Genomic DNA, 21,426 nt, shown 5'->3' with positions numbered 1-21,426 from the left:
GTGTTGGGCTCTGTGTGTGTGTGTGTTGGGCTCTGTGTGTGTGTGTGTTGGGCTCTGTGTGTGTGTGTGTTGGGCTCTGTGTGTGTTGGGCTGTGTGGCTCTGTCTGTCTGTGTGTGTGTGGCTCTGTCTGTCTGTGTGTGTGTGGCTCTGTCTGTCTGTGTGTGGCTCTGTCTGTGTGTGTGTGTGGCTCTGTCTGTCTGTGTGTGTGTGTGGCTCTGTCTGTGTGTGTGTGGCTCTGTCTGTCTGTGTGTGTGTGGCTCTGTCTGTGTGTGGCTCTGTCTGTGTGTGTGGCTCTGTCTGTGTGTGTGGCTCTGTCTGTGTGTGTGGCTCTGTCTGTGTGTGTGGCTCTGTCTGTGTGTGTGGCTCTGTCTGTGTGTGGCTCTCTGTGTGGCTCTGTTTGTCTGCGTGTGTGGCTCTGTTTGTCTGCGTGTGTGGCTCTGTTTGTCTGCGTGTGTGGCTCTGTTTGTCTGCGTGTGTGGCTCTGTCTGTGTGTGGCTCTGTCTGTGTGTGGCTCTGTTTGTCTGTGTGTGTGGGGCTCTGTCTGTCTGTGTGTGGGGCTCTGTCTGTCTGTGTGTGGGGCTCTGTCTGTCTGTGTGTGGGGCTCTGTCTGTCTGTGTGTGGGGCTCTGTCTGTCTGTGTGTGGGGCTCTGTCTGTCTGTGTGTGGGGCTCTGTCTGTCTGTGTGTGTGGCTCTGTCTGTCTGCGTGTGTGGCTCGGTCTGTCTGCGTGTGTGGCTCTGTCTGTCTGTGTGTGTGGCTCTGTCTGTGTGTGTGGCTCTGTCTGTCTGTCTGTGTGTGTGGCTCTGTCTGTCTGTGTGTGTGGCTATGTCTGTCTGTGTGTGGGGCTCTGTCTGTCTGTGTGTGGGGCTCTGTCTGTCTGTGTGTGTGTGGCTCTGTCTGTCTGTGTGTGTGTGGCTCTGTCTGTGTGTGTGGCTCTGTGTGTGTTTGGCTCTGTGTGTGTTTGGCTCTGTTTGTCTGCGTGTGTGGCTCTGTCTGTGTGTGTGTGTGGCTCTGTCTGTCTGTGTGTGTGTGTGGCTCTGTCTGTGTGGCTCTGTCTGTCTGTGTGTGTGGCTCTGTCTGTCTGTGTGTGTGGCTCTGTCTGTCTGTGTGTGTGGCTCTGTCTGTCTGTGTGTGTGGCTCTGTCTGTCTGTGTGTGTGGCACTGTCTGTCTGTGTGTGTGGCTCTGTCTCTCTGTGTGTGTGGCTCTGTCTGTGTGTGTGGCTCTGTCTGTGTGTGTGGCTCTGTATGTGTGTGTGTGTGGCTCTGTGGGTAGTGTTGGACCTGGCCTCATGGCGTGGTCCTACCCCTCCCGCATGGCAGGCCCAGAACGACATCGGCCCTCCACCGAGCCTTGGGGCGGCCCCTTTTGCCCGACCCTGCATGCCCCAACACTGCCGGTCCGGTTACCATCCCGGACCACCACTACCGGCCTGGCCCCATCTTGGGCCCATCACGTCCTGAGCACGAGGCCTCACCCGACTCCATCTTGGGCCCACCACGTCACGAACACGTGGCCTCGGCCCAGGCCCCAGCGAAGCCCCGACATCAAGGCACCAGGATCCACCCAGGTGGTCGAGTGGCCACTCGACAGATCCCGGAGGAAGAGGAGTTTCGATGGCCCTCCAGCCGTCCCCGGACGCCTGGTATCGATCGGCCTCCCTGGGCGCTGGCTCCACCCCCCTGCTGGGTGTCTGGACACCATCATCCCGGCGCTCTGGCCCACAGGCGCGAGGGTCCGGACATCAAAGGACCCCAGTCCTATATCTGGGCCGGCCCCGGAGTAGGACAGTAGTTGTATCCTGGACTGGAAAGCCGCTGTCACGGCCGACACCAGAAGAACTCATTTTCTTGTAACCTGAAGCTACCCTGAGAGCCTGCTGGCGCTGCCGCGGCCGACCTTTGCTGAAACCATCTTGAGAGCCTGCTGGCGCTGCCGCGGCCCATCTTCGCCGAAACCACCTCGAGGCCTGCTGGCGCTGCCGCGGCCTTCTCACCGTTAACGACCCCTTGTCGAGTCCTGCTGGCGCTACCGCGGCTCGACCTCTCGGAACCACCGGCTCGAGGATTGAGAGCTGTGCGCAGGGTATCCCTTCCTGCACCCATATTGAGACTGTCCCGCTACCCTACCCCTTTTACGAGACTCTACAGATCCCTCGATCTGCCTGTACATACCGCGGAGAATCAGCAACCTTTATCCCTGATAAAGCTTAAGAACTTAACCTCTTGTGTGGTGTCCGTTTGTAGTGTTGTGGTTACTCTGCTGTACGATCCTCGGAGAGGACCCTCCCCCAGGAGGCCTCTCGATAACGCTCGGCTACTTCTTGACGGAGAGGTGGACCTAGGGGTGGTCAGTCAGACATCTTCTGCCTCCCCCGGGATCGCCTTTCTAACAGGTAGCTTTTCTTGTAGGTGGCTCTGTGTGGGTGGCTCTGTGTGTGTGTAGGTGGCTCTGTGTGGGTGGCTCTATGTGAATGACTGTGGGTGGCTCTGTATGTGTGTGTGGGTGGCTTTGTGTGGGTGGCTCTGTGTGTGGGTGCAAATGCAATAGGTCTCGCATTTGCGAGCGATTAAGCTATTGGCATTGTAAATGACAATGCCATTTATTTATGTTTTAAAAACAAAAACATAAATAAAAATAATGTTATGAGCAATGCCAATAGCTCTAACTTTAACAATGCCGAGACCATTGCATTGTAAATGCTTGTTTCATCTGTTGATTGGGTAATTAGCAAAAGTAACAAATGATGGAGAATGCTGATCAATGCGAACATTCACCCCAATCACAAGGATCCAGGTTTAATCCATTGTTCTTTTGCCCACCACCCCACCCCAGTTTGGACCCAGCCATATGCAAAGCAGTCTTGACCCTGTTCCTCATGGGAACAGTCCAACCCGAATTGCTAAGCCAGTTCCTCCTTGGACCAGAAACAAGCATCCTGGGACCGGTTTTGGGGCATGAGCCCTCATCAGCAAGGCTAGCTTGAATCTAGAGGCCCGGTGAGCACGGGACCCACGTCTGGGCGTACCGTTCCCACATAGGGAGATAAAAGCAAAACGAACAAATATTGGACGGAATGCTGAACAATACAAACATTCACCCCTGTCAAAAGTATCTGGGTTTAATCCATCATTCTTTTGCTCATCACGCCACCCCAGCTTGGACCATGCCATATGCAAATCAGTCTTGACCCTGTTCCTCATGGGAACAGTCTAGCCCGAATTGTCAAGCCAGGTCCTCTCTAGACCCGAAACAAGCATCTTGGGAACGGTTTAGCCAGGCTGATTAGGGATGTTCCCCAAAACCGGTCCCAGGATGCTTGTTACTGGTCCAGGGAAGACCTGGCTTGGTTAGTTCGGGCTGGACTGTTCCCATGAGGAGCAGGGTCCAGACTGATTTGCATATGTCCGGGTCTGAACTGGGGTGGTAAGTGAGCTAAAGAACGATGATGGATTCAACCCAGATCTGTGACTGGGGGTGTGAGTGTCTGAAAAGTTTCAGAGCTCCGTCCATCATCTCCTTGTGTTTGATTGGTAATTAGTTCTATTTTTTTATTCTCCACGTGGGGTAATCGAGGTCATTTTTACTCAGCAACAGGTGTATAATGGAAGGTTTTTTCAGAACAATTGTTTGTATCCCTTAGTATTTTATGCACCGCATGCAGTGCTTTGACGGGCAGGTACTGATTCCCTGCAGTTTCTTAATTTGCATGGGAGAGTACCTGCAGTTCTCAGCAGGGGTGTATTACTATCAGTGAGACAGTGCCAGCACGTCCCGGTAGCAAACTGGTACTTTGGTATAGATTTTATTTTATTTTATTAAAAAGTTTTGTATAGCGCGAACAAGACCCGTGGGTATCAGAGCGCTTAACATAGAAGGCGTAGGAGAAAGACATATATAGATAGTGCGTCACTTCCATCATTAACTGTAGGCAATAACGATTGATTTTCTGGGCTCTTCTTTTACATGAAGTATGACCAATGGTTGGTGCGTATTTTAAAATTGCATTGCAGGAACCTCTGTATGCTTTCATTTTTAATGCATAGAAGACTCAACAGGTAGTCGTTTAGGATCAGCTGGAATCCCTAAATAAAGTCCTTCGTGGTATGCAAAAAGCTGTTGCATGCTGAGCAATAGACTGTGCTGTGGCCTTTGCTTGTCTTTTGGAACGTGAATGAAACTGCTGCATTCTATACTGTTCTGCAGGAATGTCTATATGGTTTCTTATGATGCATGTTTGAAGCTTTTGCTTGCTACAGAGTGGAGTACGAAGATATTTCAGCTTCTTGTCTGTTGTGATAAGGATGGAGTTCTTCTCGACCCTCCTTTGGAGTGTGCTGGAAGCTTCCTTGGGAAGAAGCAGTTCTCTCATTTGAAGTGTTCAGGGAGCATCTGTGCTGTTTGATGGAGTTTGAACGCGGTCCGTTGCACTGTGCTGGGAAACGGCCACTACAACGCGGCCGTTTCCACGAATACATTAACCACGCATGCATTACAACCCATGCGTGGTTAACACGAAAGCCTTTACCACGTATACCTTTACTACGAGGTATGTAGTAAAGGCATATGTGGTAAAGGTTCAAAATAAACAAGGGGGGCTTGGGGGTCTCCCCCCCCAACAAAAACCTCACCTGAAATCACGTCAGAATGTGCAGGCAATCGTCGTCGTTTAAGAGGAAACGGAAAGAAACTTACGTTTCTTCTTAACGACATACGACGTCACCACTCAAGAATTAGAGGAAAAGGTTATGCGTGGAAAAACTATTCCGTTGTAACGCATGCGTGGTAAAGGCATGCGTTGCAACGGAATGCGTTGTAAGAACATACAACCCACTGTGCTTGGAACTCTGCACCTTGTTGGGTAATTTGTGCAAGTAGCTCTGTGTGCTCTACTGCTCACTGTATAAGGTGCTATGCAGTGCAACACGGAGTGAGCACTGTATACTGTCCACTGAAACTTAGTTGCACACTACGCTTTCTGCCCCTTTGGGTGTGCAAGATGCTTGTTGATTGCTTTCCTTTTAAGTGTGCAGGCAGCTCTGCGTGATTACCCATTGGGTGTGCAGGAATGTATTTCATGCTGTGGGGTACGTACAGCATGCTGCCCTTTGGAGTGTACAGGGACCTAATCATGCTTTCGTCTGTGGTGTACAAGAAGGACTTAATGCTGTTATTGGGTTGCAGGAACTCCACGTCTTTTTCTCTGCACAAGAACCTCTCCATGTTGTTCTTTAGAGCAGTGCTTCTTAACCTATAGGGACCGCTGGGTGTCCGTGATGCCTGCCCATACAGGTGGGCAACGACTGCTTAGACAATTGCATAATATTGAAAGATTAATAAAGTGTATGTAATTATACAAGCAAAATGTAAACTTGAACATTTTAATGCGGTAAGTTAATTTGAATTGGAGGTAAAAATTAAGTTGGTGTCCTCAGATTGCTTTTAGGGAGCAGTGCAGATGCATCAAACAGAATATAGAATGGACGATGGGGGGAGGGTGGGAGGGGAGGGGCTCAGTTAATTTAGGAAAGCTACAACCTCCCAATCAAAATGAAAAATTAGATTTTTTTACCTCTGTGAATTAAATAAATAATGTTTGAATGCATCTTTTTGTAATTTTGTTTATTGTTCAAATCAATCAATGAAATTGCTTAAGTTGGGCTTCCAGTAATGACTCAGTGAGGGTCCCCAGATTCCAGTAATGATTAAGTAGGAGCCCACAGAAGTGAAAAGGTTAAAAATCACTGCCCAAGAGAGTGCAGGAAACCCTTAGTCTATTTTGCACAGTAGCTTAAAAAATAACCAAAATTATTGAAATGTCCAATCTTAAAATATATATATAAAAAATGTTTTAGTTCTGGCTTTAGAGCGCAGCTGTCGCTTAACATTACACGATCAACCTAAAAAGAGCTAAGCAGTACTATTGAGGCAGGACCATTAGCTCAATCTACATGTTGATTCTCTTAACTACAGCAGTTGATTGGGCAGAACGTGTGCATCTGCTAAAAAGAATGCTTGTGTTGCTCTTTATACCTAATTGGAAAGCCTTTGCTCAATACCCAAGGCTTACATTTGTCCTAGTGACAAGCCATTGATGCCAGGTAAGATTTGTTTGTTATGGAGTGTATAATAGATACAACAGGTCTGACTTATTCTGAAAAGTATATGTTGAGGCCTGTTGGTCTTTATGGTTAGATTGTTAGTGCACTGCTACATCCTAGCCACAGGGATTTTGTTACGTAGGATTTCACTTATTACTATATAAGGCAAAGGTTTTGGTTTGTGGTACCTCCTCTGACAAAACCCGCAGGTACAATGTTCTCTCTGTGAGAATCTTTGTTTCACACACTTAAAAGGGGCTATATATTGTGTTGATAACTATAATTACATACGTATTTGTAATTTTATACATACTATTTAGCTGTGTGTGTATATTGACGTATTTATTAGAAAAATATCTTAACAAGTAGAAACCTGCATATACATAAGAGGGTGGCTTTGGATCAGCTCTTTGCAGCCATTGAATCTCTTAACCTTTGAGTGACAGCATTTCCTGTGATCACGTGTAAATCTGCCCTGAATTAAAGTGTGCTTCACTCTTGGGGCTTATGTACCACTCCGTTAGTTAAACATTTTCTCCTTTTATAGGCCCCAATTTATTGATCCTTTTTATTTTAGAGCTTTTTTTAGACCTCCCGCAAACTCCTCACAAAGGGCTATTGGACCTCTTGTTTCCGCTCAATTCCTTTGTAGTGCATGGCATTCCACTTTGCCATTGCTTGTAAAACCAGATGACCATCTTGGAATGGCACTATTTATAGTGTATCATTATTTTACCGTTCCAATATGGTCGACTCTCAGCCAGCCGTCTTTGGTCACTACACCAATGATAGACTAAGTATGCACAGCACCATTTTAAGATGGCCACCCACAGGTATATGTAATTTCTGTTACAGTCCCATGCTTGACACTTTTTATTTTATCTTACATATACTTGCAGAGTTCTGTGTGTTTTATTGTGAATGGCTTAGTGAGTGAATGCACTAATGAATCAGTTGGAAGATGAATCGATGCATGCGAGCAAGGATGATTGTCTGATGAGGTATTAAGCACCTAAATTCAACATTGGCTGAAGAACCACTTTCATTTATATATCAGACCTACTAGCATTGCCAATGTTTGTTAACATATTTTTCTGAAGAAAGTAGCAAGCATTGGTAAAGCCAATAGGTCTCACCTATGCAAGAGCTGTTGGTTTTGCCAATGTGTTTTAGCCATGTTGTACACCAGTTTCGCTGCTAGTCAGCTTGACTAAAAGTTAGTGGTATAGAATGTCATAGAGTGGAGTGGCATAGAGTGTTGTGTACTGGAGTGGCATAGAGTGGAGTCACTTAGAGCAGCATACAGTGGAGTGAACTAGCTTAGAGTGCATTAGCGTAGAGTGTTGCAGAGTATAGTGGTGTAGAGTGCCGCGGAGTGTAACGCAGCCTTGTAGAGTACCGTGTTGCATAGAAGAGTTCAGGGACAAAGAGTGAAGTCATGTAGAGAGGCATGCAGTGAAGTTCTGTAGCGAGGCATACAGTGGAGTGGCTTAGAGTGCAGTGGTGTAGAGTGGCTTAGAGTGTAGTGGTGTAGTGTGGTGTAGAGTATAGTGCTGTAGAGTGCAGTGGCATAGACAAAAGTGGTGTAGAGTAGTGTTCAGTGGAGCGGATTAAAGTTCAGCAGAGTAGTGTGCAGTGGTGTAGAGTACTGTAGCATAGAGTGGTGTAGAGTAGAATGGACTGGATTAGAGTGCATTGCCATAGAGTGTTGCAAAGCATAGTGGTGTAGAGGCAGAGGCATTGCATCCAGCGGTGTACAATGCAGTGGCATTAATTAGAGTGGTGTATAGTAGAGAGTGGTGCAGTATAGTGGCATAGAGGGTCGTGGCACAAAAACAGTGGCATAGAGTGCAGTGGTGCAGAGGAGAGTATAGTTGCATAGATGCAGTGGCGTAGAGTGCTGCAGAGTGCAGTGGCATTGAGTGGTGCAGGGTAGAGTGGCCTACAGTTCAGTGGCGTAGAGTGCAGTGTTGCAGAGTAGAGTGTCATCGAGTGCAGTGGTGTACAGTGGCGTAGAGTGCAGTGGCATAGAGTGGCATAGAGAGCAGTGGCATAGACTACAGTGGTGCAGAGTAGATTGCAGTGGCGTAGAGTAAATTGTTTCAGAGTAGAGTGAAGTGGCATAGAGTTGAGTGGTGCAGGTTAGAGTGCAATGACGTAGAGTGGTGCAGGGTACAGTGTAGTAAAGTAGAATGGCATAGAGTAATAGCATAAAGTGTTGTAGAGTGCAGTGGTGCAGGGTGGATTTAAGTGACCTCCATTGTATTGGCATAGGGTGCAGGGGCGTACAGTGGAGTGGTTCAGAGTAGAGCACATTGACGTAAAGTGTATTGGCATAGAGTGCAGCGGCATAAAATGCAGTGTTGCAGACTGGTGTAGGGTTGAGTTGTGAAGAGTGGAGTGGCCTAGACTGAAGTGGTGTAGAGTACAGTGGCAAAGAGTGCATGGGGCAGAAAAGAGTTGTGTAGAGTGCATTGGCATAGAGTGCAGTGGTGCATAGTAGAGTGGTGCATAGTAGAGTGGTGCATAGTAGAGTGGTGCATAGTAGAGTGGTGCATAGTAGAGTGGTGCATAGTAGAGTGGTGCATAGTAGAGTGGTGCATAGTAGAGTGGTGCATAGTAGAGTGGTGCATAGTAGAGTGGTGCATAGTAGAGTGGTGCATAGTAGAGGCTAGTGCTGCAGAGTGCACTGGCATAGAGTGGAGTGATGTAGAGTAGTGCAGTGGCATAGAGTGGAGTGATGTAGAGTAGTGCAGTGGCATGGTGTAAAGTGGAGTGCAGTGGCATGGAGTGGCGTAGTGTAGAGTGGAGTGGTGTAGAGTGGAGTAAACCTGGTGTCGTAACACTCTGCCATCACAGACAACACATTTTCTATTGAATTGGCTGTTACATTTGCACAGACACACAGTTTTACTAATAAAATTATACAGTGCATTGACTTGTCTTGATCATTTTAAAGTATTTGCTTTCAACACACTTCATAACTAACAAACATTGTGCTTCATTTGTGCTTTGCTAATTCTGATATATTCTGAAATGCTACAATTCATTTAAATATTAGGAGAAAAAAACTTTACCCCAGTATTCAGCAAGATAGTTACATAAATCCATTCACTTTGAAGTTAGGGAAAGAAAAGTAAACCCCAAGTTCCTTTGGAAGACGGGGCCTGACATATGATCTGTCTTTGAATGCACAGAAAATGTGACATGAATGCACAGAAAATGTGACAAGGTGAATAACAAGATTTACAGGCCTGTTTACAGTAAGGAAGTCTTGTGGAAGAAAAAAAGGAGAGGTAGTGGTAAAAGGCTTGGCTCCTTGGGAGGGACGAACGGATCCTGGACGGCCTAAAACAAAGCCAGCAAATTGAAAGCCAGAAAATGTGAGTTATAAAGCCAATGGTAAGCAACGGGTGGAATGCATTCCCCGGTAAACTTTTTGAAATGTGACCTAGATGTCTTTAGCAAACCAGACCGCTTTGCTGTCTGGTAGGCTTTGACCTAAATATGAACCGGGTTTATGGACGAGTTGGGTCTTTCTTGGCACAGCCTGATTCCCTCGTAGTAATGTGGTAGCATGGAGGCATTTCTTGAGCTTAGGTCCTTGAGCCGTTGGTTCCCTGTATCAGTAACTTCGAACCTCTACCAGTGCCTTACAGCAGTACCTCGTGCCGCAGGAGAACAGTAAGACTATCCCACTTTCATTTCTAATGGGCTTATTTGGTTAATTGTTTCCTCCGAGGCTGTAACATTTTTCAAGATAAGTAGAACTTTGCTCTTGGACTGCACCCAAATAACTGTGCTGCTCTCAGCACAGGCCAGGCTCCAGTTTCATAACAGGTCTTCCTGGCTCAAAGACTAGGCTGGCACTGAGCCATGGGATCACAGACTCTTCTAAAGTGATGTGGCATTGGAAGCATTACACACGCTTCCGGTGTTTTGCAGGTTTACGAATGCAAAATAATTTCAAATGCTTTCACTCCAGGTCCCACCTGGTGGAAAGCATTCCTCTACGCTACTTCCGCGCCTTTCCTGTTGCCTTTCTACTGTTATGACTTTTAAAGCAGGGAGCTGCTGTTGTGCTATTTCTTTCTCTTCCTTTCATTATCTGCAGTGGTACATTTGAGGCTCAGTGTGACCAATATTTTACAGGGAGTGCATCTTTGAACGTAATTTGAAAGATGAAGATTATCCTTTGGATATGGTGTAGTGAGGAGGGGCACATCACCGTGGCATGTGGAGCGAGTTGTGATTACGCCGTAGTTTATGCAGAATTTCGAAATGTTGTCCACCTCATAGGCTAGCACATGGACTAACCTATCAACTGGACTTCAGTCCATGATGCTTTCTGTTTAAGGAGACGATTAGTCACAGAAGAGTCTCTACAACGTAAACTAAATATTTAACAGTGGTTTGCATGTCAATGCATGTAAGTTTTGGTGACATCACAATGATGTGGTAACCTAAGAGTCCCAAGAAGAGAATATATGAGAACAAAAATGCAGTATTTAACACGTATTTGTTACGGTAAACAGAAAGACCATGGTCTGTGGTCCTCTACTGACATCCCAGCCTTCCAGTGGCTGCTGATTATATCCTGCCCAGTGACTCACAAAAATAATGAACTTCGAAACCTGTGAATCATCTCACTAAGGTCAGTTGCTGGGTTTAAGACACATGCCCTTTCAGAGGCACGTGACTCCGTGTTTCTTTATGGTACATGCCTAGTACACTTTTTAGGTCTTGCCTGAGCCATTTAGTAAGGGCTTTAAACTTGGAACACACGCTTGTGCTTTTGTTTTCTTCGCCGACTATTGGCCTTTGCATGCGTCTATCTAAGAAAGACGTCACGCAATTGGCTAAAGGGTGGGTGCATGCACAGCCATCTCTCTGCCCTAGCCTAGGGTGCGCGGGAGCGAGCGCAGCTTTCCTCCCTCGTCATGGCTCATTAAGCACAGCTGGCACTTTCAGCTCCAACCGCTTTCACTTTCGCGTACCGCGCTTGTTTTATTTATTTAATTACTAGAGCGTTGTAATGCCTTTCTGCACAGAACACCCCTCCCACCTACCAAACATCAACTAGGGCGATGCTATGGCTTGTTTTTAATATTCGGCCTCTTTCTGCTCTCCCATGTACCCCCTTTGAGATTCTCCTCTCCTTCCGCATTCTGCCAGCACCCTCCTACCCAATAGTCTTCCACTACCACGTCCCCCACGTCCTCCACCACCACGTCAACCACGTCCTCCACCACCACGTCCACCACCACCACGTCCACCAAGTCCACCACCACCATGTCCACAACGTCCCACCACCACCACCTCGCCACCACCATCATGCCGTCCACATCCACCACCACCACGTCCACCACCACCACGTCCACCACCACCACGTCCACCACCACATCGGCCACCTCCACATCCGCCACCTCCACCGCGCCCACCACCATGGTGTCCACCACCACGGTGTCCACCACCACGTCCACCAACACCACGTCCACCAACACCACGTCCACCAACACCACGTCCACCAACACCAAGTCCACCAACACCAAGTCCACCAACACCAAGTCCACCAACACCACCACCGCGTCCACCACCACCAGATCCACAACCACCAGGTCGTCCACCACCACCAGATCCACAACCACCAGGTCGTCCACCACCACCAGATCCACAACCACCAGGTCGTCCACCACCACCAGATCCACAACCACCAGGTCGTCCACCACCACCAGATCCACAACCACCAGGTCGTCCACCACCACCAGATCCACAACCACCAGGTCGTTTACCACCACCACCACGTCCACTACGTCCACCACCAAGTGAACTACGTCCACCACTACCACATCCACCACCACCACGTCCACCACCACCACATCCACCACCACCACATCCACCACCACCACATCCACCACCACCACATCCACCACCACTACCAAGTCCACCACCACCACGTCCACCACCACCACGTCCACCACCATCACGTCCACCACCACGTCCACCTCTACCACTACACCACGTCCACCACCACGATCACGACCACCACCACGATCACGACCACCACCACGATCACGTCCACCACAATCATGTCCACCACGTCCACCACAATCATGTCCACCACGTCCACCACCACCACCACGTCCTCCACCACCACCACGTCCTCCACTACCACATCCACCACTACCACATCTACCACCACCACATCCACCACCACCACGTCCACCACCACCACGTCCACCACCACCACGTCCACCACCACCACGTCCACCACCACCACGTCCACCACCATCACGTCCACCACCATCACGTCCACCACCATCACGTCCACCACCATCACGTCCACCACCATCACGTCCACCACCATCACGTCCACCACCATCACGTCCACCACCATCACGTCCACCACCATCACGTCCACCACCATCACGTCCACCACCATCACGTCCACCACCACGATCACGACCACCACCACGATCACGTCCACCACAATCATGTCCACCACGTCCACCACAATCATGTCCACCACGTCCACCACCACCACCACGTCCTCCACCACCACCACGTCCTCCACCACCACCACGTCCTCCACCACCACCACGTCCACCACCACCACCACGTCCTCCACCACCACCACGTCCTCCACCACCACCACGTCCTCCACCACCACCACGTCCACCACCACCACCACGTCCTCCACCACCACCACGTCCTCCTCCTCCACCACCACCACGTCCGCTACCACCACGTCCTCCACCACCATGTCCACCACCACCAACCACGTCCACCACCACCCGTGACTGGTAAAGTGTCACTGGATGGCAGGGGTAATATAAGTGTCAACCCTGGCTGTACATGGGACATTTAAGGATGCATTGGGTGAGAGAAGACGGGAATAGGGGCTAGAAGTATTACACCAGACCCAAGATACATTTTGAAGAGGTGCAATGTCACAGGGGCTCCTGTAATAGCACTCGCAGTATCTCTACCTCACAGTGGCATACCTGCACGAGCCACTCACTCAAAACAAGCATTGGCATAGTCAATGGGTCTCGCCTTTGGGATCTTATAATTGTTTAGCCATGCAACACTTGATGTTGTTGCACCAAGGATATTGTGCTGGATAACTAAACACTTATAAGGTCCCAAAGGCGAGACCTATTGGCTATGCCAATGCTTGTTTTTTATGCAGTGTCCAGATCTTGGGACACCATGGTTGATACCTTAATAATGGGCCAGCTTGGTTTTGTGTCATCAAAGGCTTGGAATCGTATCGCCTTTTTAGAACTGGCTTGAAAATGCAGGAGGGCCTGGGTATGTGTGTGTCCCCATACAGCCACTCAGATCCACACAGCCACTTACCTACACAGCAACTCACACAACCACTTACACACCCAGAGAACCACTCACACACCCACAAAGTCGCTCACACACCCACACACAGGGAGTAATACACCTCTAGAAATTGCAATAGTATATGTTTGTAGTAAATGTGTTGTTTTAGTATGTGTTGTTTTAGTGGAGAAGTGTGGCTCAATGATTAGAACGGCAGACCCTGATGCAGAGGTCTGGCCCGGACCAGGGTTCAATTCCCGCCTCGGCGGGTCTTGGGCTCAATTTCCCCGGACCTGATAATTCTCGCCTCGGTGCCTATTCTAAGCATGGGTCCCACTCTGCAACTCTGGGCAATAGCTTGCTTAATCTCCACAACGGCCCCAACAGCGCCAGGATGCCTGGCTTCACCTTGGGGGTGCCCAGGAGTGGGCACTTCACAGGGAAAGGCCAGGAAGGGTTCCACAGCGGTATGTGTACACGCCTTGAGACCCCTTCGGGGGTGATACGTGCGCTATATAAGCACTACATTTACATTGAAGGTGTGTAATATAACCGTCAGACCCCTTATTTGTCCGAGAATGCACTACAGATCCAGAAAAAGATTTTTTTTAAAAGAATGACTTGGTGCTCTGCATTTGTAGAAGACTACATTAGTTACCTTAATTTTAAAATATATAATAAGAATGAACGTGTGAATAAAATATATTTCTAACCTTCTGAAAATGTATATTGGTAAATTGGACTAATGGATCAAACTGTAGTACAATTTATATTAAAAAGAAAGTGTGTAATTCACTAAACAAACAAGGGTTACAGAGGCGTTCTAGTTAGGAAATGGCATTAAAAAGCCATCGACAATCACTGAAAAAAACCAAACGTTACATGGACGTTATAGATGGGTTCAGATTTTACACGCACAAACCATAGAAATTCAGCAGGTATAGTTAGTTATGTCAAGTAACTAGAATTCATGCCCCAAGGTAACCATAATTCGCTTCCTCACCATGCACTGCTAATTACCCCACATATTAACTCAGTCATGACATCTTCTATGAGATCATTGATAATATCACTGCAACATTTGCAGTGAAGTTACTGATAAAAAAAACTATAGTTACCTTAGGACAAATCTGAACCCAGTTATAACGTCTCTGTAAGCTTTGTTTTTTAAGTGAATTTCTAAGGTTTCCAAAATATATTTCCTAACTATGATGTCCCTGTAACCTTTATTTTTTTCAGTGAAAACTATCTCTAGCTCTAGCTCTATCTCTATCTCTCTCTCCTTCTCCAGTATCACTGTCATTCTGCATCTCCTCACCACAACATCCAGGCTGGGGCAATGGGTTTCCCCATTTCTGTCATTTGCTCCGTTGAACTGTGACTGACTGCATTTTGCCTGATCACATGTACATATCGGCCTGAGAATGAGTGTGCGTCAATGCCTGCCCGTCGGCCACTGAGAACACGATTTGCCTTACCCAGTAACTCTACGACACACTGGTAAACTACTTCCACAGCAATATTGTCATCATCTACTGCAACTTCGAACCCCAAACCACCGACCTTGACAGCCTCCTAACACCAATAGAAACCACCCGCAGCCCCCTGCTCCCCACATGAAACCTACTTACCACAGAGAACGAATGTATGTCATTACATCGCATACTAATACGACTCATGCCATTACAACGCGGGTATCAGTACGCAATGTCAATGACATCGCAAGCCATAACATCGCATACTTTTACCACGAGTATGCTTTTACCACGCATGCCATTACAACGCAAAGGCATGCGTGGTAAAGCTATACTTGTGGTAAAAGTATGCAAGGTAAGTAACATCCCTATACCTACACAACAGACTACTCCCACCCCTACACGGCCCCAACCCAAAAACACTGCCACACAACTACACTACCCACACTACTCCCACCCTTACACTACCCTAAACCCTAAAACACTACTACGCTACCCACACTACTCCCACCCCTACACTACCCTAAACCCTAAAACACTACTACGCTACCCACACTCATCCCACCCCTACACTACCCTAAACCCTAAAACACTACTACGCTACCCACACTACTCCCACCCCTACACTACCCTAAACCCTAAAACACTACTACGCTGCCCACACTACCCCCACCCCTACACTACCCTAAACCTACGCTACCCACACTAATCCCACCCCTACACTACCCTAAACCCTAAAACACAACTACGCTATCCACACTACTCCCACCCCTACACTACCCTAAACCCTAAAACACTACTATGCTACCCACACTACTCCCACCCCTACACTACCCTAACCCCTAAAACACTACTACGCTACCCACACTACTCCCACCCTTACACTACCCTAAACCCTAAAACACTACTACGCTACCCACACTACTCCTACCCTTACACTACCCTAAAACACTACTACGCTACCCACACTACTCCCACCCCTACACTACCCTAAACCACTACTACCCTAAACCCTAAAACACTACTACACTACCCACACTACTCCCACCCTTACACTACCCTAAACCCTAATACGCTACAATAAACAAACACTACAACACTACACTACCCTAAACACTAATACGCTACAATAAACAAAACTACAACACTACACTACCCTTAAACCTTAATCACTACTTTACATAAACACTACACTACCCTCCCCAATACACTACACTAAACAAACACGACAACACCACAACACACACTAAAACGTTTTTTTAAAACACACACACAACACAAACATTACCACACTACTTTTAAACTACCCTAAACCCTACAAAAGTAACCCCCACCCCATGCACAAACCCCCTTACCTTTCTCCTATCCAGCGTCGCCGTCGGATCCTGCTTCCTCCTTCCTGCTTGCTGCACGTCGTTGTGAGGAAACAGCCTAAGTTTCTTCACAAGGACGTGAATAGCCGCCCCCACCATTACACATTGCATCGCATGCTTTGTAAAAGCACATGTGATGTAATGGTATGCATGGTTTTACCACGCGTTGTAACATTGCATGCGTTGTAACGCATGCGATGTAAAAGCAATGCGTGGTAAAACCTGCGTTGTAATGGCTGTTCTCCCAGAGAACACCACAGCCATCATGACCTCCATCTACTCAGGAGCACCCACGGACCCCTGCCCCCTGCACTTCTTAGACCTCTGAAACAAAGAAATCAGCGGTGAACTCGCCTCTATTCTCAATGCATCCATCACCACTGCTGCCTTCCCCAATCGATGGAAACAGTCAGAAGTCCAACCCTTCCTGAAGAAACCCTCTGCCGACCCCACCGAACTCAAAAACTACTGCGCCATCTCGCTGCTTCGGTTCCCCACCAAAGTCTCTGGAAGGGCTATCAACCACCAGCACACCGAACACTTAGAAAGATACAACCTGCTTAAAGCCCCCAGTCCAGCTTCCCCTCCAACCACAGCACCCTGATCGCTCGCACTGACTACATCAGAACCCTCCTCGAACCGGGTGAAACAGCAGCCTTTATACTCCTCGACTTTTCAGCTGCGTTCTATACTGTATCCCACCACACCCTCATCAGGTGACTCCACCACGTCTGCATACAGGGAGACACCCTCAAACCCTTCCTCACAAGAGAATCCACCCAGACAATCTACCTACCACGTTTCACCTCCGAACCCAAGAGCATAATCTGCAACGTTACCCCAGCCCCACTCTGTTCAACACCTACATGACACCCCTGGCTGACATTGTCAGATCCCAAGGTCTCAACATCATATCCTACATGGACAACACCCAGCTCTTGCTCACGGAAGACCCCTCTACCACCAAAACAAACTTCCACAATGCCATGACGAGTGTCACCGACTGGATGAGCACCAACTGCCTGAAGCTCAACACGGACAAGACCGGAAGTGCTGATTTTCGGGTAAAACACCTCCCTGTGAGAAGTGACACCTGGTGGCCCCCTGAACTCAGACCCACACCGTCTGACCACGCCTGCAACCTCTGCATCTAATTCGACTGTAAACTCACCATGCTGTACCAGATCAACACAGTCTCCTCCGCCTTCTTCCACACCCTCCACATGCTCCGAAAAATCTTCAGATGGATCCCCGTCAACACCAGAAAAACGGCCCGGCTGGATGACGGAAACAGGCTCTATGCTGGAATCATCACCCAACTCCTCAAGAGACTCCAGACTATACAGAACTCAGCAGCCAGACTCTCCCTCAACCTCACCAAATGGACCCACATCACTCCCCACCTCGGGAACCTCCACTTTCCACCCGTCCAGAAGAGATGCCAGTTCAAGATGCTGACACGCCTAGAAGAACAAGCATACATCAACCACTGCCTGAACTTCCACCTACCAACCAGGCACCTGTTCTCTGCCTCCCTCGCTCACACTGCCCGAATGCTCAAAGCTACAGTGGAGGTTGTTCCTTCTCCTACCTTGCCGCCAAGTCCTGGAACAATATACCCCTCCAGCTGCGTACATTGTCCTGTCCGTGGGATTCAGAGCGGGGACTCAATACCAGGCTGTTCGACTGACACCAATGAGATCTTAGCGTCTTGATACACTCAGGGGTAACTAGCTGCGCTCAACAAATCCTGCCTGATTGAATGATTGATTGTTTGGGTTGAGGGTGCTGTCATTTAGTTATCAATTTTTTCCTGAAGTTCCCAAGACCGTCATAACAGGCTGTACTCTTAACTTTAATTATTTTCATTAATCTTGCGTGTGCTTATGGAGTTTGGACCTATTTTATTGTGGAAGATTAAGTGTGGAAGATGCGTCAGTGAGTAGATGAATAGATCCATATGAGTGAGTGTGCAAGTATGATGAGTTATAGACTACCTAAACTCATCAGTGACATAAGAGGCACTTAAGTTATAATCTAGACGTATTGTCATTGCCAATGCTTGTTACGTGGGCATCATCCGCACTTGTTTGTTCGCAGATTTAGCTTATAGATGGCTTCGAAAGATTGCTGACATCTGCTCTGACCTGCTGGTCACAAGTTTGATACCTGACAGTGTAACCCAGACTTTTATTCTTCTGAGGTATTTAAATTTAGTAACATTAAATTAGATCATAATACCTAATATTTAGTGCACCAAGATACTTCAAGAACTAAAGTATTGATCACTATGTAAAAACTAGTCTTTATCCTCCTCCTCCTCCTCATTATTACTATTGTTGTTATTGCAGTACTTGTAAAGCCAGCCCATACCATTAGCTGCAAATTAATTTTACCGACCTGTGAACCTGCTGCTTGTTGGTCTTTCGGAGAGTTAATTTAAATTATTATTTAATTATGAGGGCATAGGGCTTTTCAGTTCTGCTTATTTGTAAAGCTCAAACGTTCTCCTCTTCATTAGCTGTGATATAAAAAACATAAATATATAAAAACATAGTGCTCCGATTCTCTGTCAAAAGCAACCATCATAGACACGTATTTCGTGATGGTCCTTTATTTTGCAGTTCTACTTATGCCTTTTGCTATAATTAAGCTTTTGATGATCCATTATGTGGAATTTGATTCATCCTCAACAGGCTTTACACCACATACTTAACTCATTTAGAATTTTTTTAAATTCTGGGTGTTGCTATCGATGCCTACAAGCACATATGGCTGGCTTCTGCACTTGCTCTTTCGTGGCTGTAAGGTAGTTCTGATGGCTTGTATGCATTGTAAGGCTGCACTCCAAAACTGAGCTCTCTGACTGCATTGGTGGACATGGGCTGAGTGCTACCCTTGTGCTTTTATAGCTGACCTGTGGGACTGTATTTGTAGGCAATAATGGAGCACTGTTTCTTAAGTCTACAACTGGTTACTAGATGGTACTGAAGGTATCTTTGTAGTGCTGACCTTACTCTATAAAGTTGAACTCGACAGCCGTACTAGTGGGAAGCAGCAGGATACTGTCTCGTGCTGTGTTTATTGCTGAACTCTGACCATTGAGGAACAGAAGTTGAGTGCTGTGCTTCGTTAACTGAAATTGATGCTGGTTACTAAGCTACAGTTTAATTCCTCATTTGTCCCTCTCTTTTATCAGGTAGCGGTGAAGGCCAGGGCCGGATCTTGCAACGCTTTCCAGAAAAGGACTGGGAGGATAATCCTTTTCCACAGGGTATTGAACTGGTGAGTATGATATAAGAAGATTGTATAACGAATAATAATTTTGTATCATCTTTAACATCAGGACTTGACTAGGAATCGACCATGAACACACATTTCCAGCAATCTACGTCCTCATTTGTAAAGATTTCCAGCCCACAGACCATGTCTAGCGGCACCTTTTACCATGTCATATTTGGAAAAATAGAAAATTATGTGTAGCTGATATTCAAAATCTTAGGTCAGTAAATGCTCAACGACATCTAAGTAGATGCTGTTATTTTGTACTTTCAGTGACAGTGAAACACGTCTGATGACATGGAATACATATTATGGCTACCTGAGGAGCAAACTTCAAAATCTTGCCTAAACCCTACCATCTTTTAGAGTCTATTCTAGGTTTTATACCGGTCTACATTTTGTAGATTTAAGATGCAAGCAGGCAAAACTTTCTTGCTATTGTACTTTTCTTCCTTTCCTCCTTTTATTTTTTTTTTTTTTTTTTTGCAAAACATTTATTCAGCACTGTCAGGATTACACAGCGTCACGCCTACAACCCGAAGGCTGGCCGCTATCCATTCATATATAAATGACAACCATGAGCATATGTTTTATCAATGCGAACATAAGCTCGCAAACCAACAACATCCAAGTGACAAGTGCAGCATTCACACAGCCAAATCAAAGTGTTCCGCAATTTTCTGATATTTTTAGTCAACAGTAACATGTGCAGTAACATGGTGATCTCAGGGGGGGGGGGGGGGGCCAGGTGCTAGAGCAGACACATAAGTCCGCGCGAGGTGTGCAGTCGGTATTGTCTTGAGTCCACAGTTGCAGTGACAGTGCTTCCTAACATCCAAGGTAGCAAGCCGGGAGCCGTCAGGGCTGCCTCCCGGGAGCATGGGCAATCCACAGATAATGTAAACCAATGGGGGGGGGGGGGGGAATACAAAAACAGGCAACTTTCCAGACCGCACAAGGTCAGCTCAGGCCCTCAACCTCAGGCTCTCAACCTCAGGCTCTCAACTCAGGAACCAGGGACCCACACTGCAACGTCTCAACATCGTAGCCTCAATCTTCGCCATCCTCTGGGGGGTCAGTTATTAAGTAACATTGCAAAGGGGCCCAAATGTCAGTAGGCCTAGAAGCGGGTGGCAGCAGCTCGGAATAAGTGTGCAATTGTTCTTGGCAGTACACCATATCACTCATCCAATCCTTAAACTTGGGTGCCCTTCCTCTCCCCCATCTACAGGCCACCCTGCGCTTAGCCAGGAGCATAGCTAGTGCCACATATTTGCGGTGAGCTGCCTGGAGAGGCTCAACATACCCCAGTAGGGCCACCAATGGGGACGGGTCCACTATCATGTGTATCATTTTGGACAGTGCTTGAAACACCTGAGTCCAGTAGCGGTTTACCTCAGCACACCCCCATGCAAGGTGAAGAAAGTCTGCCCCGGGAGCCTTACACCTGTCACATGAGTCCGTAGGTCTAAGCTGAAATCTGTGCAGGCGCACCGGTGTGTGGTACAGTCGGTGGAGAAATTTGTAGTGTATTATCCTATAACGGCTGTTAGATGAAATGCGCTCGGTCTGCTGCAAGCAGAACTCCCATTGCTTGTCCGTAAGGGTCATGGCCAAATCTTGATCCCATTTGTCCCTGGCCGGTAGAGTAGTGTAAGTCATGTTGGCACGAACAGATCTATAAAGTGTGGAAACCAGTTTAATGGGATTGTCCTGGAGCAGCAGGGTCTGTAGGGGAAGAAGTACTGGGGGTTCGTGTGGGAAGTCAGGTGTAATGGCCTGCAGTCCGTGCCGGAGCCTGATATAGTAGAACAGGTCTAGGGGCGTCGGTTGTATACCCTCATAAAGTTGGTCTTTGGACCG

General features: G+C 47.5%; 1 protein-coding gene across 2 annotated transcripts in view; it reads left to right on the top strand.

Moving 5' to 3' along the window:
* SBF1 (SET binding factor 1) overlaps positions 1-21,426 on the top strand; it is a 1,592,200-nt gene that overhangs the window by 215,526 nt on the left and 1,355,248 nt on the right. For both annotated transcript variants that reach the window (XM_078677863.1, XM_078677862.1), the window contains exon 2: positions 19,481-19,566. In XM_078677863.1, the coding sequence (XP_078533989.1) occupies positions 19,481-19,566 (86 nt within the window). The remainder of the gene's footprint in view (positions 1-19,480; positions 19,567-21,426) is intronic.

Source organism: Lissotriton helveticus, chromosome 1_1 (assembly GCF_964261635.1).
Source record: "Lissotriton helveticus chromosome 1_1, aLisHel1.1, whole genome shotgun sequence".
Taxonomy (NCBI): Eukaryota; Metazoa; Chordata; class Amphibia; order Caudata; family Salamandridae; genus Lissotriton; species Lissotriton helveticus.
This window is presented reverse-complemented; position numbering and strand designations above follow the sequence as displayed.